Source organism: Gossypium raimondii, chromosome 9, assembly GCF_025698545.1.
Source record: "Gossypium raimondii isolate GPD5lz chromosome 9, ASM2569854v1, whole genome shotgun sequence".
NCBI lineage: Eukaryota > Viridiplantae > Streptophyta > Magnoliopsida > Malvales > Malvaceae > Gossypium > Gossypium raimondii.
Window position 1 is genome coordinate 41491401 of NC_068573.1, and position 16448 is coordinate 41507848.

The window sequence follows — 16448 nt, forward strand, 5'->3', positions numbered from 1 at the left end:
CTACTTGGGTCATGTTCGATGTACTATCAATCCAGTCAATTACATCTATGTCTCTATCTTTTAGGAGCCATCCACTTCAGCACCCAAGACAATGTATCTCCCCAATTGAATTTCGTAGATGACATATTAGTCTTTCAATTGGTTTACTCATTCTCGATTAGACTAAGAACATATTTAGATTATCTATTGATATAAACTATCTTTCCGTATTATGATCTAACCATGTAATACTGTTTAGTATTAGTTAAACTTTAGATAATTAATAAGCCAATATTTGCTTTCATTTTTCATTACGTGCAAAAATCATTGAGTACAATATACAAAAAATATTACGTAATCAATGAATATTTTGTTAAACTAATTTATTTAAAAAATACAAGTATACATATACGAAAAACTATTAAGGGCACTAGATCCAATATAAACTTGTTGAGTTAACTATTCAATATGAACTTTTTATTTGATGAAGAGAATTTTTTATTTATTTTTGGTATAGTTAAGTCATCCTTCAAGTCTGCTTTGGCAATCTATGAAGACATTTAGGGTTTGTGGTTGCCCTTATAATAATATTATTTTAAAGTTTAACCACGAGTTATACAAGTTTTATTAAAATTTAGGATTTGTTTTATTTTTTCATATTCAACATTAATTACATGTGGCACACTATGTATTATTGTCTTAAGTCATCATTTGTCACATCAACAAATTGTAATGATCTACACAATCAACTTTGATGCAAGTGCTTAATTTTTATTTTTTATTTTTGTTGATAAAGGCTCAAGTAGGTAAAAACTTTTTGAAAGGGCTTAATTGATTTTTGGTAAAAACACATCTTTAGCCCCTCTCAAATTTGATATTGAGAAAGTTGGTATCTCCAAAAATATATTGAGCAATTTAATTCCTGTCTATTTTAAAAATGAACAACTAAGAATAACTAATCACCGCATTAATGTTTTTTGGTCAGTTGTGCATAATTTTGATGGTATAATAACAGAGTTACGATGTTTTTTAAAACAGACCAATAGTTGAACTGATCAGACCTCCACTTTACCAGTTTGATTAAAAAATTATTAAAAATTCAATTATTTTTTTAAAGATCTCAGTCCGTTAGTTCAATTGGTTCCTAAACTAACCGGTTCAAAGACACTCTCCGGATCAATACCCTAACTGATCAGTCTGGTTCAAACACCACTACACAATTAGTCTTCTATGTTTACATATTCTATCATTTTGATATTTCTATTGATTTAGTTTGATTCTAAAAAATAAACAGATATAAATAAAATTATAACTTTCTTTTAAAATAAGAAATGAAAATTTGAAAATCAATGGGTAAAAAAACAAAGAAAAAAAAATGAAAATGTGAACAATTAAAATCGAAACCACGGGGTTAGGTGAGATGACAAGAGCCTCTCCTACCTTAACTAGTGGTTGAGGATTCAAATCTCGCCCTAGGTATTGAGCAACTTTAAAACTTGTGACCAGCATCTACTCCCTTAATGAGCTTACAAATCGTTGAGGATTAGTCATCGAGTTTGCTCACGGAGTGAATACCTCGAGAAACCAAAAATCGAATGTTCTTAATTGTTTACTTTTAAATTTGAAAAAAAAAATATTTTAATATTTCTGAAAGGAATTAATTTATCTAATATCGAAATTCAAGAGTAATATTTTTACTTAATTTTTTTTAGTGAAGGAACTTTTTGACTTACAAAAATATTGTTGAAGAAGAAGTAGAATAATTCCAAATATTATTAAAAAAAATAGAAAGCCCAGATTCTATTATCTGACCCACAAACAATACCATAATTACAGCCCAAAAAGCCATGTTAAAATTATCCGGCTTGCCTTTAAGAAGAAAGGGAAAAAACTTGTTTGGGTTGCCAATTATCCATTACATCTCTATTCTTTAATTTACATTTATACTGTTTTAAAATAAATTTTGAAATTCTTTTTCTCATGTAAAAATATATTTATTAATAAATCTAATTCAACTACCATTCATCAACTTATTTATTATGCTCTGTTTATACTCAATCTGAATTTTATCTTTTTCTTTGTTTTTTTTAATTTTCTACTCAAATGCGATAATATTGTTGATTGTGTCTCCCGGGGTATTCAAATAGAGGCTCATGAGTTTGGCTTATGTAGTGATATTAACATACTTTATACTTATCCAAGTTTGGTTTGACTCAAAATATGGGCATGAAGTTTATTTCAAGTTTGCCTATATTTGAAAATAGCTAATTCAAGCCTATTTTTGGTCCATCCATATTAAACTTTAAAAATATATTATATTTAATTTAATATTTATTAATTTAATAAAATTTAAATATAGATAACATATCTTTTAATATTTATATTATAGTATTATATATTTTATTTTATATCGTTACATACTATATAAAAAGAGATTATTAGAATATTGACCGTTGAACTGCATTATCACAACTAGTGTTGTAATATGAGATTAGATAATGAAATTCAATATTGTTGGCTATTTTTGTGACTTGTAATCTATTGTAACTTGATCGTATTACGAAAATAAGTAACAAATATAGGTTTAGTTGAACAAAGAAATATATTATAGAAAGTTCATCAATCATGAGATTTTGATACCTTTTGGAGTCTTTGATTGAAGTATTCCCTTCCTTACTTAGGGTCTCTTTGGATGGGTGTTTACCTTTAGCGCGGTGCATTTAGTTTTCTTTTTGTCTCACGCTACAATATCGCTACAATATCTAATCACACCGTCACCGCTATTTTTATATTAATTACAAGTAAACGCATAGTTCATCCAAAGGAGCATAAGAGATTATTAATAACTTATTTTTAGGAGATAACTTGCTGGTTAATTTTGGAGGTAGACTAGCACGAAGTTGTATAGAGAAAAAAAAAGCGCAACATTTGTGGAGACCTTGGACTAACGGGAGTCCCTTAGTGAATTTAGGTAGATTGAGTATGATGGATTCGATGTTTAGTGAAGGTGACGCAGGCACAAATTTCGTGACCAATTCCCTACCTGCTCTTTATTTCACAACTGTGGTAATATGTATATCCAGAATTTACTTAGAATGAAAGCAGAGGTGTATCAAGTTTGTGTCAACATTTCAAAAGTGGTGGCTGCCTTATGGTTTCCGGAGTGCACACTTTACACGTTCATGGAATATTATATATCCACCTTCATGCTTTTTCTTTCACATGAAAATGATTTGGTCCGTTATTATTTTATTGTTGAACATAGACTAGGGTTAATTATTAGTCCTAGAATAGGAGAAGTCAGCAAATATAGTTTCATGTGTATGTCATCAATCATACACTTCACGATTTGCATGTTTCCTTGACTTGGAGATTTTCCACATTCCATGGGGAAGCAAAGCCTTGCTTTTTACACCACAAGCAAAAGGTTACCAAAGATGCTGCCACTGAATATAACAGTCTCTTCATCCATTGAAATAATGGGTGCAATTATAGATATGCTGTTTGGATTTAAAGTTGGTGCTAGATATATTCATCGGGTTGGAAACCTTACCTGGATTCAAAATCTCATTTTTCGTCAACAAATCCTCTTATATTCCTCATCAGTTTTATCTGTTTAATTGTGGTGCCAAACATGGGAAGTAGTTACAGCTAATAAAGTGTAATTCTCTTGCTATTTTGGAAAGTGATTTATTTTCTTTCTAACATGATTACCCCTTTTTTTCTAACCTCTCTTTAGACTGAAAGCTTTGACAAGGTTTGCCATCACAAGAATTACGCTTGACTGCTTACTTATACGAGAATACACACACACACACACACACAGATATATTATGGTCCTTCGTTTCATTGTCCATTTAGAAAGGCTTGAGAAAGCAAACAAAGCCTGCTATATATATTCCATCAAGCTCTGAAAACATATTTTCATTTGATAATGTCAACAGAAGAAGAAGAAGAGAAAAGGCTAAACCAGTGTATAAGGAAGTACCAAATCATGATAAAGCAGGTACATTAATCTCAATATATCGATCTAATGCCTATGGCATTAGGGCACCACCACTTTGATTTAGATAGATTTTATTTTCTTTTCCTATTTGCATGACAAGTGGGATTGGGATTTTGAAATGATTATAATGAGTACTCTAAAGATCGCATATGGTCTTCTTTTTTCTTTTCTTTTTTTCTCACTTCTTTCATTACCATGCAAGAAAATTTGAAGACAGACAGAACTGGTACTATGACAAATGTTACAGTGGTTTAATTGATTTAAGGTTTAACACCACTGAAATCTTAGTTGAAAAGGCTGAGAACGTTGTCATTTGTAGTCAATGTTACTGAAAATAGTATTTAAGTGGACGGGTTTTGTCTTTCAGTTTGATGAGCTTGTTGAGATGATGGATCATGTTAGAACCAGACCACCAAAGCGACGAAGGGTAATTAATTTCTTTGTTAATTACTAGATATCAACTTTAGACAAACGTAACCGAGTGTTTAGCTTAGTTGGTTCATGTAACTGTTCTTAAGAAGTCTTTGCAACCCTTGACATGGAATGAAGATCATAAGTTACCTATACATTGATGAAATTACAGGCAGCAAGTCATCTTTGCTTTGGGTTTTCTGCCTTGATTTTCCTCTCTGATGACTGTGTATTTGAATCTTTTGTAGAGCACTAGAGGGAACAACAGTTCCAATGACCTTGCAGCCTCTGCAAATCAATCTGATGATAGAGAAGTAATTGTGCAGACAATAACAAGGTTTCTCCATGAACTGAAATTGAACCCTGCCACAGATCCCAAGTGTTCGACTAGCACCCGTGGACGAGGATAGCTCCCACTTGGTTAGCCACGGTAGTCGTTTAACTAGTTCAGAGGTCCAACAAGCTATCTCCATGTTACTAATGATTATACAAATCAATTCCCATTATTAAACCAAAACTTTATTTCTGCTAAAACATTGCAGTTTGCTCTGATGTATAGAATGCAAAAATAGCTTTAAATTCAGAGTTAATCTCCTAAACCAACACATTTACTGCCTTTCAAATGAGAATCAATCATTGGTGAGGCCTTGAAAATTGAAATTAAAGATTGTGTCGCCAATCTTTGATCATTGCTTGTATATCAGAGACTTGGTTTTCAGTTGCAGAAAAGAACAGAGAAAAAGAATGAGAAAAGAACATTTGTCTCGTGTCTTTCCTTGTTAGTCAATTTCAGCTATTGATTTTTTGACAGTATCTACCATGTTGGACGAGATTCAGCCATTATCAGACAAAAAAGCAAAGAAATCTAAGGACTATCTTGAATATCTGTCACAATAACTTGTGTTTAGTGTGAAAAGAGTGTAAAAGTAGAGATGCCAAAGAAAACTAATTATGCAAACTAATTATGCAAATCGCTTAAGAACATCAAGGAAGTTGACAAGTAACAATCTCATAGTTTATCAAGAAATGAATGAAAAATACAAAAAAAGAAAAAAGGTATACCCTTTTTCTTAAAGGGATGGGGAGGGTCATTTATGATACACGCAGCCTTCACCATGCATTATTTGCACCAAAAACTGTTTCTGCAACTCGAACATGTAAACCAACCATTGCTACAAGGAAACATTTTTTCTTTTTGATATTAACCCACATTCTAAGTGGAGAAAGACAATTATCTATGTTCCAACGGTTTGACTAATTACAAGAAAATTTAGGCCTAAACCATCCAAGAAGCTACAGATTGATCCTTGCCAAACAAAATGGACCATGGACCATGAACCATGAACCATGAACAACTTATTTGCAGCTTTGCAAGCAATGAAATCAGCTCAGTGAAGCTATGATCAGCCCCAGTTCCCACAAGTTTTTATCGGTTTCTCTATTGCAAATGACGACACCTCATTTTCTCATCCTCAAGCTTATTTTTTAACGTTTCAACCCGCTCGAGTAAAGCAGCATTTTCCTGATAACATTCAAATTAATCAATAAAATAGCAGAAATTCAAAACCTGAAAAGCTTGTAAATTTAATTACTCACATAGGTAGCATATATGAAACATCCTTTCAGTCCACTAGTCCATTTCTAGTAACAAATAACATTAGAAACCCCGATAAACATGGTTTGATAAAGGTTTCAAGGACAAATAAATGAAACAAGTTTCAAATTCATTTTATTTCATCAATAAAACCTTTGATAAACAGGCTTTCCAATAAAATCATGATCAAGTGGCTTTTTTCTTTTTGATAATTGGAGTTGGGGGTGGGTTGCTAGGGATCGAGCACAAGCTCTCAAGCCACACAACACAATAATCTTGCTAATAGGCAAAGAGGTTCCTAAGAAGTATACAAAGAATGACAACTGAAACATGAAGGATAAAGATCTTAAGAACAATATATCTCATGTCCAAGAAAGAAAACAACTCTCAGAACAGAAGAAGTCACCTTTTGCAGCAGCGCCAGTTTATTGTTAAAACTAATGGAATCTTCCTTCTTCACAATGGACTCCTTAATCTGTGGAAAAAGGGCATATACTCTATCAGGCATTTTTTAATGTTCCAACATGCATATGAACAAAATAACTTTACCTCTACAAGAACTTTAGCAAGCAGAAACAGAAAAGATTCTTGGTGTACAATTAACTTATCAACTTTTAATTAGTCCCAAGGCATATTTTTATCAATTCTTGATTCTTTTTTCATGCAGAACAACAATATCATCACATCATGAACAACATAAACAATGTATGTAGTTCCAAACAAAGAATGTTCCACTAGAGAAGTAAATTTGGGCTCTTCCAAATTAATAAATATTCGAGAACGAACAATAAATATACTTATCATCGTCAACTAACCACAGGTGTAGTAGCAAAAGACTTGAGTTCCTTAGGTCTTTGTTGATATTGATAATATATATATATATATATATACACACACACACTTGTGATCGAATTATAATAAGAAATTGTAGCAAACCTTTTCTAGTTCCTTGGCACACTTCGAAGCCTTGTCTGCCTCTTCATCAAATCTCAGCCTCCACTCTGCAGATTCATCCATTGCCTCCTTGTTTGCAAGATCAAACTGTCTTCTTCTCTCCCAAAAAAAAAATCATTTTAATAACAAGTTAATCAAGCAGAAAAATTGGAAACCCATAATTCAAAACAAGCTAATTTTTTTAAAAAAAAAATAAGACTTTTTAATAAATAAATAACCCAGAAAAAGGAGGGGCAACCTTAGCAACTCAGTATCATGAGAAGAGACGGAGTAGTCAATCATCCAGAGCCTAAAATAAACTGTTATGCCCAAAAACATAGCCACCGCCAATCCCACGAATATTCTCCTCTCTCTTCCTACCATTCTTTTACTGAATAAACTCTGCTTTTCTTGAACTGTTGGGAAGAATTTGACTTTCTCCTTCACTTTGAGAGTCTTTTAAATGGTGGCTCGTAACAACATCGGAGTTTAAGATCGACGACAGATAACGTCTGAACTTTTTTGTTGGTAAAGAAATAAAAAAAATTACATTAACTTAAAATATACTGCAAATAATAGCATATTCTTTGATTGTGTAATCGCCTCATTATTCTCTTCTCTATAAACATTTTTTAAGAGTAAATAAATCCGTTAAATTAAAATAAAATTCGAAGATGATAACAAAGAATAAATTGATTTTTATGGGTAAATGCATATATCTGTTACTATGAATGTTCTAACTCTGGTGAATTTAACCATAAAGAGAGTCATTTTGAAATGGTAAAACTGATTCTTATGAGGAGCAAATGCTTTTTATAGATAAGGAATAATAGTTAATTTAGTCTCTATTCTTTTATTTGTAGCAGATAGATCCTCAGCCTGATGTTGTTCTTATATGATTCATATAAAAATTCAAAAAAATATGCACATATTTAACAGTGTTGTTCTTATTTATTTTGTTATACTTTGAACTAAAATAGACATATAAATTCGATTTAAGTAACAGTTAAGAAATTTAAATTTTGAATAATTCAGTATTAACTAAATGATGGTTTGAATACCCTAATTGAAGCGATTTATGCTAAAGCAATTAGAGTGTATTACCTTTTAAATAATGGAAATTAAGCCTTAAACATTATTATCTTAAAATGAAACTACAAACTATTCTTTAGCAAAAATAAAAATATAAAATTTGTGAAGCAAAATAAAAAAAATTTCTCACCCACGGATTGTGGATATATCTAATACTTTTTTTTTTAATAAACTGAAAATCAGTTTTTAATTGGTTTTAAAAAAAAAAACCCTCTTAGTAGAGGTGTCCATGGGCCTGGTGGTCCGGCCCGGCCCGATGGCCCGCCTGAAATATAAGAGGATTTGGGTAAAAATATAGGCCCGAAATATGGGCTTGGGTAAAATATGAGGCCCGTTTAGAAAATGGGCCGGACCTTGGGCAAAACTTTTTGGCCCGGCCCGGCCAGGCCCGAAAATATATTAAATATATAGATTTTTTATTTTTAAAATATACTAGTTTTAGTTTTATTTTAAGTTACAAAATGTGAGATTTTGTTACAACAATTAATACAATTAACAATTAATAATTTGATATAATTTGATAATTTTACTAACAATTAATACAATTAACAATTAATAATTTTACTAACAAAATATTAGTAACAATTAATAATGAATAATTTGATATAATTTGATAATTTTAGTAACAATTAATAATTTTATTAACAAAATGTTAGATTTTACAAAATGTTGCCTGGTACAAAAAAATATAATTTGATATAATTTTAATAACAATTAGTTTTAATTTTAATAAAAATATAATTTTAATTTTAATTAAAAAACGGGCCGGGCTGGGCTTGGGTTCTATATTTTTTCCCCTGGCCGGGCTTGGGCAAAATCTCAGGCCCATATTTCGAGCCGAGCCGGGCTCGGCCCTGAGAAGCGGGCTAGATTTTTGGGGCCTGGCCCGGCCCATGGACGCCTCTAGTGTTATCATGCTATTTATTTTCAGTGTCACATCAACATATTTTAACATTGTCAATGAAATACCTAGAAAAAGTATCAAGTTGGTTTCCGATTTCTAAGTTTAGATATCAATTAAGTCAACTCAAATAAAAATTTAGAAACCAAGTATAAATTGTTAAGTGTAAGTAGAAATAAAGTTTAAGATTGACAGCAAAAGATTTTCTTATTTAGTTCGGCACTCTTAATAAGTAAGGTTAAAGTATAATAGATAAATAAATAAAAGTTTTCCGATATTTGTAATTATTTTTAATTATAATTATTGATATAATTGTAGATTAAAAAATATTTAGTAAATTATCAGTGGAGCTTTTAACAAGGTTAAGATGATAATAAGTGTCCAATAGATATAATAAAACATTTTAAAATTAAATATAGAAAAAGAAGGGACACATTAGAATTTTTTAAATCTAGTTATAGAATTAAAAAAGTTTATAGTGAATATACCAAATATTAACTCGAAATAAATAAATAGAATTAATATTTAGTACACAAACAATGTACTTTTTTTATTCAACAAACATACTTAAAAATTACCATTTATCTTTTTTTAATATTTTATTATATTTTTATACAACACTTATCAACCTTCTAACATTAAAATTAAACTCTATGAAATAAACATTAAAGACATGTTTATCCATAGGGGTTTGAATTTCAACATTTAAATACTGTAGTTGATAATGAGCACCTAGTTCTTATAATTCAGGGGCATCCCAATAAAAAAGAAAATACGTAACCCAGTATTCAACCAAATGTCACGTTTTCATAGGTGAATGCCTTCGCTTAATATTTATTCACATTGAACTTTCCCGTTGTTTCTTTTAAGAAAACAGAAACTCTGGTATTAAGAGAGAACAACTTACTTCAAAAATCAAACTCTATTACCCTTTTCATCTATAGTATTATCCTAAGTATCTGTCTCAACATCTTTAGAAATTCATCTCGCTTCGTCATTTTAAAAATATCATATTTAATTTTTTTATTTAATGAAAAAAATTAAGATTTTAAATTTAAATTTAACTTATATAAAGCAAATGTAGTGAATTAATTCAGTATTTATAATAATTAATTGTAATTTAAATTATATTTTTAAATATATAATGTATGCAACAACAAAAAAATCACCTTTATTACCAAATCCTAGACTAATTATTTTGTCACACAAGACACAACCAATGGAAAAAAGAAAAGAAAAGCATAAAACAATGTGCTCGAAAACAAGCAGCCGCTGCTTGTTTGATAAATTATATTTGGACAACAAAATTAGGTGCAGTTTTCTTTGTTCTTTTTGCTAGGATGAACCCAAACTATAATAGATTATGACTAATTATAATTAAATCAAATTTAAAACCTAGATAAGGTATCTTCTTTTTCTTTGTTTAATGCTGATTTGGGGGAACTATTTCTTAATGGACTGTCAACTAACAATCCTTTATTATTTTTCTTCAAGCTTAAGTAAAACTATATTAGATTTAAATTTAATCTTTTCTTGATTTTAAATATAAATTAATAAACTTTTTTGAAAAAAATTAATAAACCTTAAATTTTTATAAAAATAATCATCCAATTATTAATAATAGTCCACTTTTAAATATAAATTAACAAACTTTTTTTTGAAAAATGAATTAATAAACCTTAAATTAATAAACATTTTTCAAAAATAATCTCTGTTTAACACTCCACCACTTATTTTTAGAAGGAGTTCAGTTCATAGAAAATAAGATTATAAATGGTAATAAAATTATCAGAATGTATAGTTGTTTAGCATATTATTACATTATCTTTCTTTCTTTTTGTTTATTTGGGTGCAATATAAGATTTTGTTGCCTAATTAAAATAAGGTAAGATTATCCAAAATAATATTTTATTAAATTGTTCTTATTATATTTTTAAAACATATATAAATACAAAAGTTGGACAATTTTAGACATTACTAGAAAGAAAAATATTTATTTTGTCATCAATGAAATTTTAGAAATTACAATAAAATTAGGAAAATAGCATATATGTCTCAAAATGTATTTAAATTTAAATTTAAAAAACAATTGTAATTATGAAATTATAAAATTATGATAAATATATGTATTCTTAATTTAATTGTGAAACTAGACCTATTAAAAAGTAAAGTATTAAGTAGTGTAATTGAAATTAGTCCAATCCAAAAATATAAATAATAATCTAATTAAAGTCAATTCATTTTGATAAAATAAATAAATCTTATTCAATTTTACTAAACTAGTTGCTTTATTTTATCTAACCTAGACTCGATTAAATTGTCGCAAATGATAGAAAGAAAAAAGAAGAAGAGAGAGAATAGGTTACAATGGAATAAAACTATAAAACTATCATAAGATCAACATCACATGTTCAATGTAATGGGCCAAAAATTGGTATGTTTGGGACATAATTTTATCTAAATCTTATTCAATGTTCATAGTATGATTTATCTAAATCTTAAGTGAACAGTCGTGTGCTTTGATATATTGAAAACATGTCTCTTGATGTAATGGGCCAAAAATTGGCATGTTTGGGACATAATTTTTGCATGGCATGGCTTCACTCACGGTAGTTTAAACCCTAAAATTATAGCTCGATAAAAATTGTGAATGGTATATTATGAATCATGAAAATGTATATGGCTTTAATTATGAAACAAAACCTATCACTTTCAAAATTGAAATTTAATTATTGAAATCAAGATATAATAGTTTATCGAGTTATCTTCGACACATCACATAGACAGTGACAATTATTTCTTTTATTAACACACCGGAAGGTATGCGAGAGTAAGTTGTTATCAGATAAAGAAATAAACTTTGTTGACATCAAACCATAAAATAAACATTTTGAATAATAATAATAAAGAAATAAAAGAAGAAGCTAAGATTTGTCTTTTATTTATTTATTTTTTGTTTGTTCAAAACAGAAGGTAGATTTGTCATTTGCTTGAAATTGACTTGAACAATAAATAAAATTTTACTTAAAGTATTGCTCTTAGCTCCCCTGTTGCTATCTTGCCAACTACCACCATTTCAATGAGATTAAATCATCATCATCATCATCATCCACAATTTATTTGAATTTAATTTCCGTAATTAATAGAAATAACCCAAAAAAGGGGGCTAAACTTACCAAAAAAAAAATTTATCATAGAGATCTGCTAACAATCTCAAAGCTTGAATAATTACATCATCCCAAAAACAAAAACAAATCCTCTGATGACTCTCAAAACACTGAAAATCAGAGGATAAAGTTTATATATATGTAATTATATATATGGCAATTAAAAATTTGCCAATTCTTACTCTAAGAAAAAAGAAATTGAAAAAAAGAAGAAGAAGAAATAAACCTGGGTTGTTGTTTGATGATGTTGTGGGTTAATCTTCAAAACCTGTTTTTTTCCAGACAGCATTCCTAACACGACGCAAATCTCTTCCTTTCAAAGTCCTTCCAATTCCTTCATGGACAGAAAAGGAAGCTCCTCGTCTCCTAGCCAAGTACTCATGCGGTGGAACCCTTCCGTCGCGATCACCGTCGTCTTCGCCGTCGACAGCATCTTCATCGGTCTTCCCATGTTCCCTGTACTCCGCTTTGAGAATCTTGGACCAGTCAGGGATGTTGACCGGCAATGAAGCAGAAGCAGCAGTCATTTGGGCACTCCTATGGTTATTATTATCGCTAATCTGAAACTCCTTCTTTTTGAAAGCTTTCTTAGAGGAAGCTCGGTAACTTGGCAATGGCTTTTTGGCTTCTAAGTTGGTTGTTGCTTGATCATTTGAATTGTTCCATACATCCACCTCATCGAACTCCAGCAGATGATGATGATGATGATGATCAAATGAAGGGTTGTTGATGAGATTCCCATCATCAAATTCCATAGTTGGGTAGATATATCTTGGTTTTGAACCAAAAAAGATCCTACTTGTTGCCATTTTTTGCAAAACCCCAAAAACAAAGAAAGAAACAAGGCAATATATAAAATCTTTTTGGTAAACAGTTGCTGGGTTTTCAAGAAGAAGAAATATTGGGGAACCGTCTTGGCTTTCTATTAGTTTCGCCTTGCTCTTTTATTTATTTGGCTATAATTGTTGATCACGTTGCATTTTTATAGTGGTGTAGTGGATAACTTCTCTCTTTGTCATAACCAAATCATTTGTTAATAAAATATAGAGTGGAAATTTTATCATGCTTGCTTCCTCAACCGCTACCCATGGGCTTCCCCATTTGATTTTCTCTCTATAATTCAATCTAAAAAGAATGGGATAAAGTTGACTATTTAAAGTATGTGTTTCATGCAATAAAACATTGACTATTTTGATAAAAGCCCAAGACTTAAGTGATAAAACAAATTGCCACGAAACAGCTTCTACCACTTTTACAAAAAAAAAAACAAACAAATTCAAATTTCATAAAAAGAAATATAAAACCAACATTGGTTCAATGATTTGCATATAATTTTTTAATTCAAATGAATATAATTGGATTGCCTTTTTAATACTAAATAATGTCTAAAATACCGTAGAATGACACGTTGGTAATAATTTACTTGTGTGATGGGCCCTGCCGAAGGGTGAGGAAAACTTATCCAATGGGATGGGACCAAGAGGCTGAAAAGGTGGGCCAATCAGATACCTCCATTAATCACTCCAAGAATTTCATTGGCTTCTTCTATTTATTACACACGCTTTCACTGAGTGACTGAGGGGCGTGGGGCCCACTTTCCTTATTATTATTAAAAATAAAGAAGAGGAGATCAGAGCGTCCATATCTTGACACATCACCTACCGCAGTTTTTCTTTTATTTTTTTTGTCGTGATGTGTGGATGACGTGGTACGTTATGACTAAATGAAATGTGTTATCCAACACGTGTCACCTGCATGGAGAAGCAAGGAACCACTGAACACTGTATGGGAATTCTTTTATTTTTATAAATTTGGATAATTTTTTTTATATATGTTAAAAACTGTTTGAAGGTTCATTGTAATTTCTACCAACACTTCTTTCTTATAAGTTATAATAATATATGTAGCAGTTGCTGTTCTTAATTTTTCGGAACTTTTAAATGTCTTGAATAACCCATGAAGTTATTGCAAAAGACTTATTGTGTATAATTTTATTTGAGTCAGAAAATTTAAATAGAAATTTAATTGTCATGTTATTCAATTTATTGATAAAATGTTCTTTTATAATAATATATTGTCATGCTAAATTCTCGCTAAATTTTGTCGATAAAAACGTTTTATTTGCACCAGATAGACGTGTATTGAAAACCTAAACCCTGGATAAATATGCATCATCATATGGAAGGTTTGACCTAAAATAGTCTAATAAAGCTATAACCTTGTGGAGTAATTTCAGGTTTTATCCTCCGCTTGGACAACGTGTCGATTTAGTTCCTCTTTGAAACCAAGAATAATGCTCGTGGAAATAAATTAAAACGAAATCCCAACGCATAACAGTTGAGATAAAAAAACCCTAGGCATGCATACCATGCTATAGACTCACCTAAAATCTGTTGATAATCTTCTTATAAATCGTATTGGGATAAACAAATGCAATAACCTAATAATGCTGTCCTTACTTTGAATATTAGTAGAACCTATCCTTATCTTATCGAAAGCCCTTTATAAGAAATGATCCCATTTTTGTTTTTAAATGTAGTTAAGCGTCCTTTGTCTCGTAATGGAGTTCCTTGGAGGACTTAAAGGATGCATGTGGCGTGTCTAGAGATTCTTTATCAATTGGTAGGGTTCACAATATATGGCAATTTGACACACAATCCAAAAGTAGAAAGCTTTTTTATTCTTTTTCCTTTGAAGTTTATATAAACCAAAGGTAGTTTTTTTTTTCTTTTTTTGTCTTCCACAAAATTTGCAAGTTTTTGTAGTTTTTTTTTGTTTTTTAAATTGAGAAAATGAGCTATGGGGTAGATAGCTTTGGGCCAATGCATGAAACCAGTCTTCAATTTCATCAAGTTCAGGGCCTCTCACTTAGGGTTCAATGTGGATTCATGATAAACTCCTTTTGAGATCAGGAACCCATTTTTATTGATTCAATTGTTGGGTCGGATGAGCTCGAATTCTTTTAATGCTAAGAAAATTTCGTTCCATGGCCCAAATGCCCCAAAACCCTAATTTCTCACCCCTTTTATCCCCTCTTTCCCGATTCTCCTCCGCCGTGAAATCTCAGTTTTGCCTTTTCAGTTCTTACACTTTGGAAATCTAAATCATAAACAGCATCATCGCCGCCAACCATGCCGCCGAAGTTTGACCCGACCCAAGTCGTCGACGTCTTCGTTCGAGTCACCGGCGGTGAAGTTGGAGCTGCCAGTTCACTGGCACCCAAAATTGGTCCTCTGGGTCTCTCGCCCAAAAAAATTGGTGAAGATATCGCGAAAGAAACCGCCAAGGAATGGAAGGGTTTACGTGTCACCGTCAAACTGACTGTCCAGAACCGTCAAGCCAAAGTTTCGGTGGTTCCCTCTGCCGCCGCTTTGGTCATCAAGGCACTGAAAGAGCCTGAGAGGGATCGTAAGAAGACAAAGAATATTAAACATAATGGGAACATTAGCCTCGATGATGTGATAGAGATTGCGAAAGTGATGAGGCCCAGATCCATGGCCAAGGATTTGAGAGGAACCGTGAAGGAGATTTTGGGAACTTGTGTCTCCGTCGGTTGTACGGTTGATGGGAAAGACCCTAAAGACCTGCAGGAGGAAATTTCTGAAGGGGAAGTCGATGTTCCCTTGGAGTGAAAAACAAAGTGATATTATTTTTGAAGTTTGTGTTTAATGATTGTTTTCCTTTTTGTAAGTTCTTGATAAATGTTAAAAATGATGATAGAGTTGGGGTTTAGGTTTTAGAGATAATTACCGTTTAATGATTTTGCACCGGTATTTATACTCTATGATTGAGCCATGGATGCTCTTTCTAGCTTTGAATGTTTTCATGAATGTGTTTATTGCCTATAGAATAGCAATGGATTCTCAATGTTCATCATTTCCATTGTGGAATCCCTAGCCTTAAATTTGAATTACAGTTAACCTCTATTGTTGCAAATATCTTATGCTGGAAGAGGGAACAAATTCCAAATCTTGATTTAACTTATCTTCTATGTTTAAGCAGGGGGTACAAGCATTTCAATGGTAGGTGGGTAAACTTCATATTAAATGTTGGTAAACCACATCGGAGCTCATCCAGGTATTAGTAAGTTTCCGTTTTTATATTTTTCATACAATTAATGAGAAGTTATAAACTGGTCATTGCCATTATTGACATTAGAATGATAACATTGACCATTTCCTTGTTGATGACTTTTTTAACCTATCTATATGCATAAAGTTGATTTATAATTTCCATTAAATTTTTGCTTTTCCCTTTTAAATCATTTTATTTATTCATGAATCTCATTTTGTTTTCCTTATTCATTAAATAGATTTTAGTTTACTTGATTTATTAACTTCATTTAATGTTTTGCTTTATTGGTTT

General features: G+C 31.0%; 3 protein-coding genes across 3 annotated transcripts; 1 reads left to right on the top strand and 2 right to left on the bottom strand.

The window, feature by feature from the left end:
• Window positions 1-5389: 5389 nt before the first annotated feature.
• On the bottom strand, window positions 5390-7620 carry LOC105799783 (uncharacterized). The gene is made up of 4 exons (XM_012630512.2): window positions 7183-7620; window positions 6927-7038; window positions 6397-6465; window positions 5390-5918 (listed from the first exon to the last, which is right to left on the bottom strand). Exons 1-4 carry the CDS (start codon window positions 7305-7307, stop codon window positions 5835-5837), a joined length of 390 nt encoding a protein of 129 aa, XP_012485966.1. The 5' UTR covers window positions 7308-7620; the 3' UTR covers window positions 5390-5834.
• Window positions 7621-11996: 4376 nt separating this feature from the next.
• Window positions 11997-13055, bottom strand: LOC105799781 (uncharacterized). The gene has a single exon (XM_012630509.2). It carries the CDS (start codon window positions 12890-12892, stop codon window positions 12338-12340), a length of 555 nt encoding a protein of 184 aa, XP_012485963.1. The 5' UTR covers window positions 12893-13055; the 3' UTR covers window positions 11997-12337.
• Window positions 13056-14874: 1819 nt separating this feature from the next.
• LOC105799782 (60S ribosomal protein L12-3) lies at window positions 14875-15959 on the top strand. Its single transcript, XM_012630510.2, has one exon. The coding sequence runs from the start codon at window positions 15215-15217 to the stop codon at window positions 15713-15715; it is 501 nt and encodes a 166-aa protein (XP_012485964.1). The 5' UTR covers window positions 14875-15214; the 3' UTR covers window positions 15716-15959.
• The last annotated feature ends 489 nt before the right edge of the window (window positions 15960-16448 follow it).

Coding starts and splice junctions, on each gene's coding strand:
- LOC105799783 (XM_012630512.2), bottom strand. CDS start 7,307: ATGGTAGGAAGAGAGAGGAGAATATTCGTGGGATTGGCGGTGGCTATG. Junction 7,039..7,182: donor CATGATACTGAGTTGCTAAG/GTTGCCCCTCCT, acceptor TTGGGAGAGAAG/AAGACAGTTTGATCTTGCAA. Junction 5,919..6,396: donor AACTGGCGCTGCTGCAAAAG/GTGACTTCTTCT, acceptor GAATGTTATCAG/GAAAATGCTGCTTTACTCGA.
- LOC105799781 (XM_012630509.2), bottom strand. CDS start 12,892: ATGGCAACAAGTAGGATCTTTTTTGGTTCAAAACCAAGATATATCTAC.
- LOC105799782 (XM_012630510.2), top strand. CDS start 15,215: ATGCCGCCGAAGTTTGACCCGACCCAAGTCGTCGACGTCTTCGTTCGA.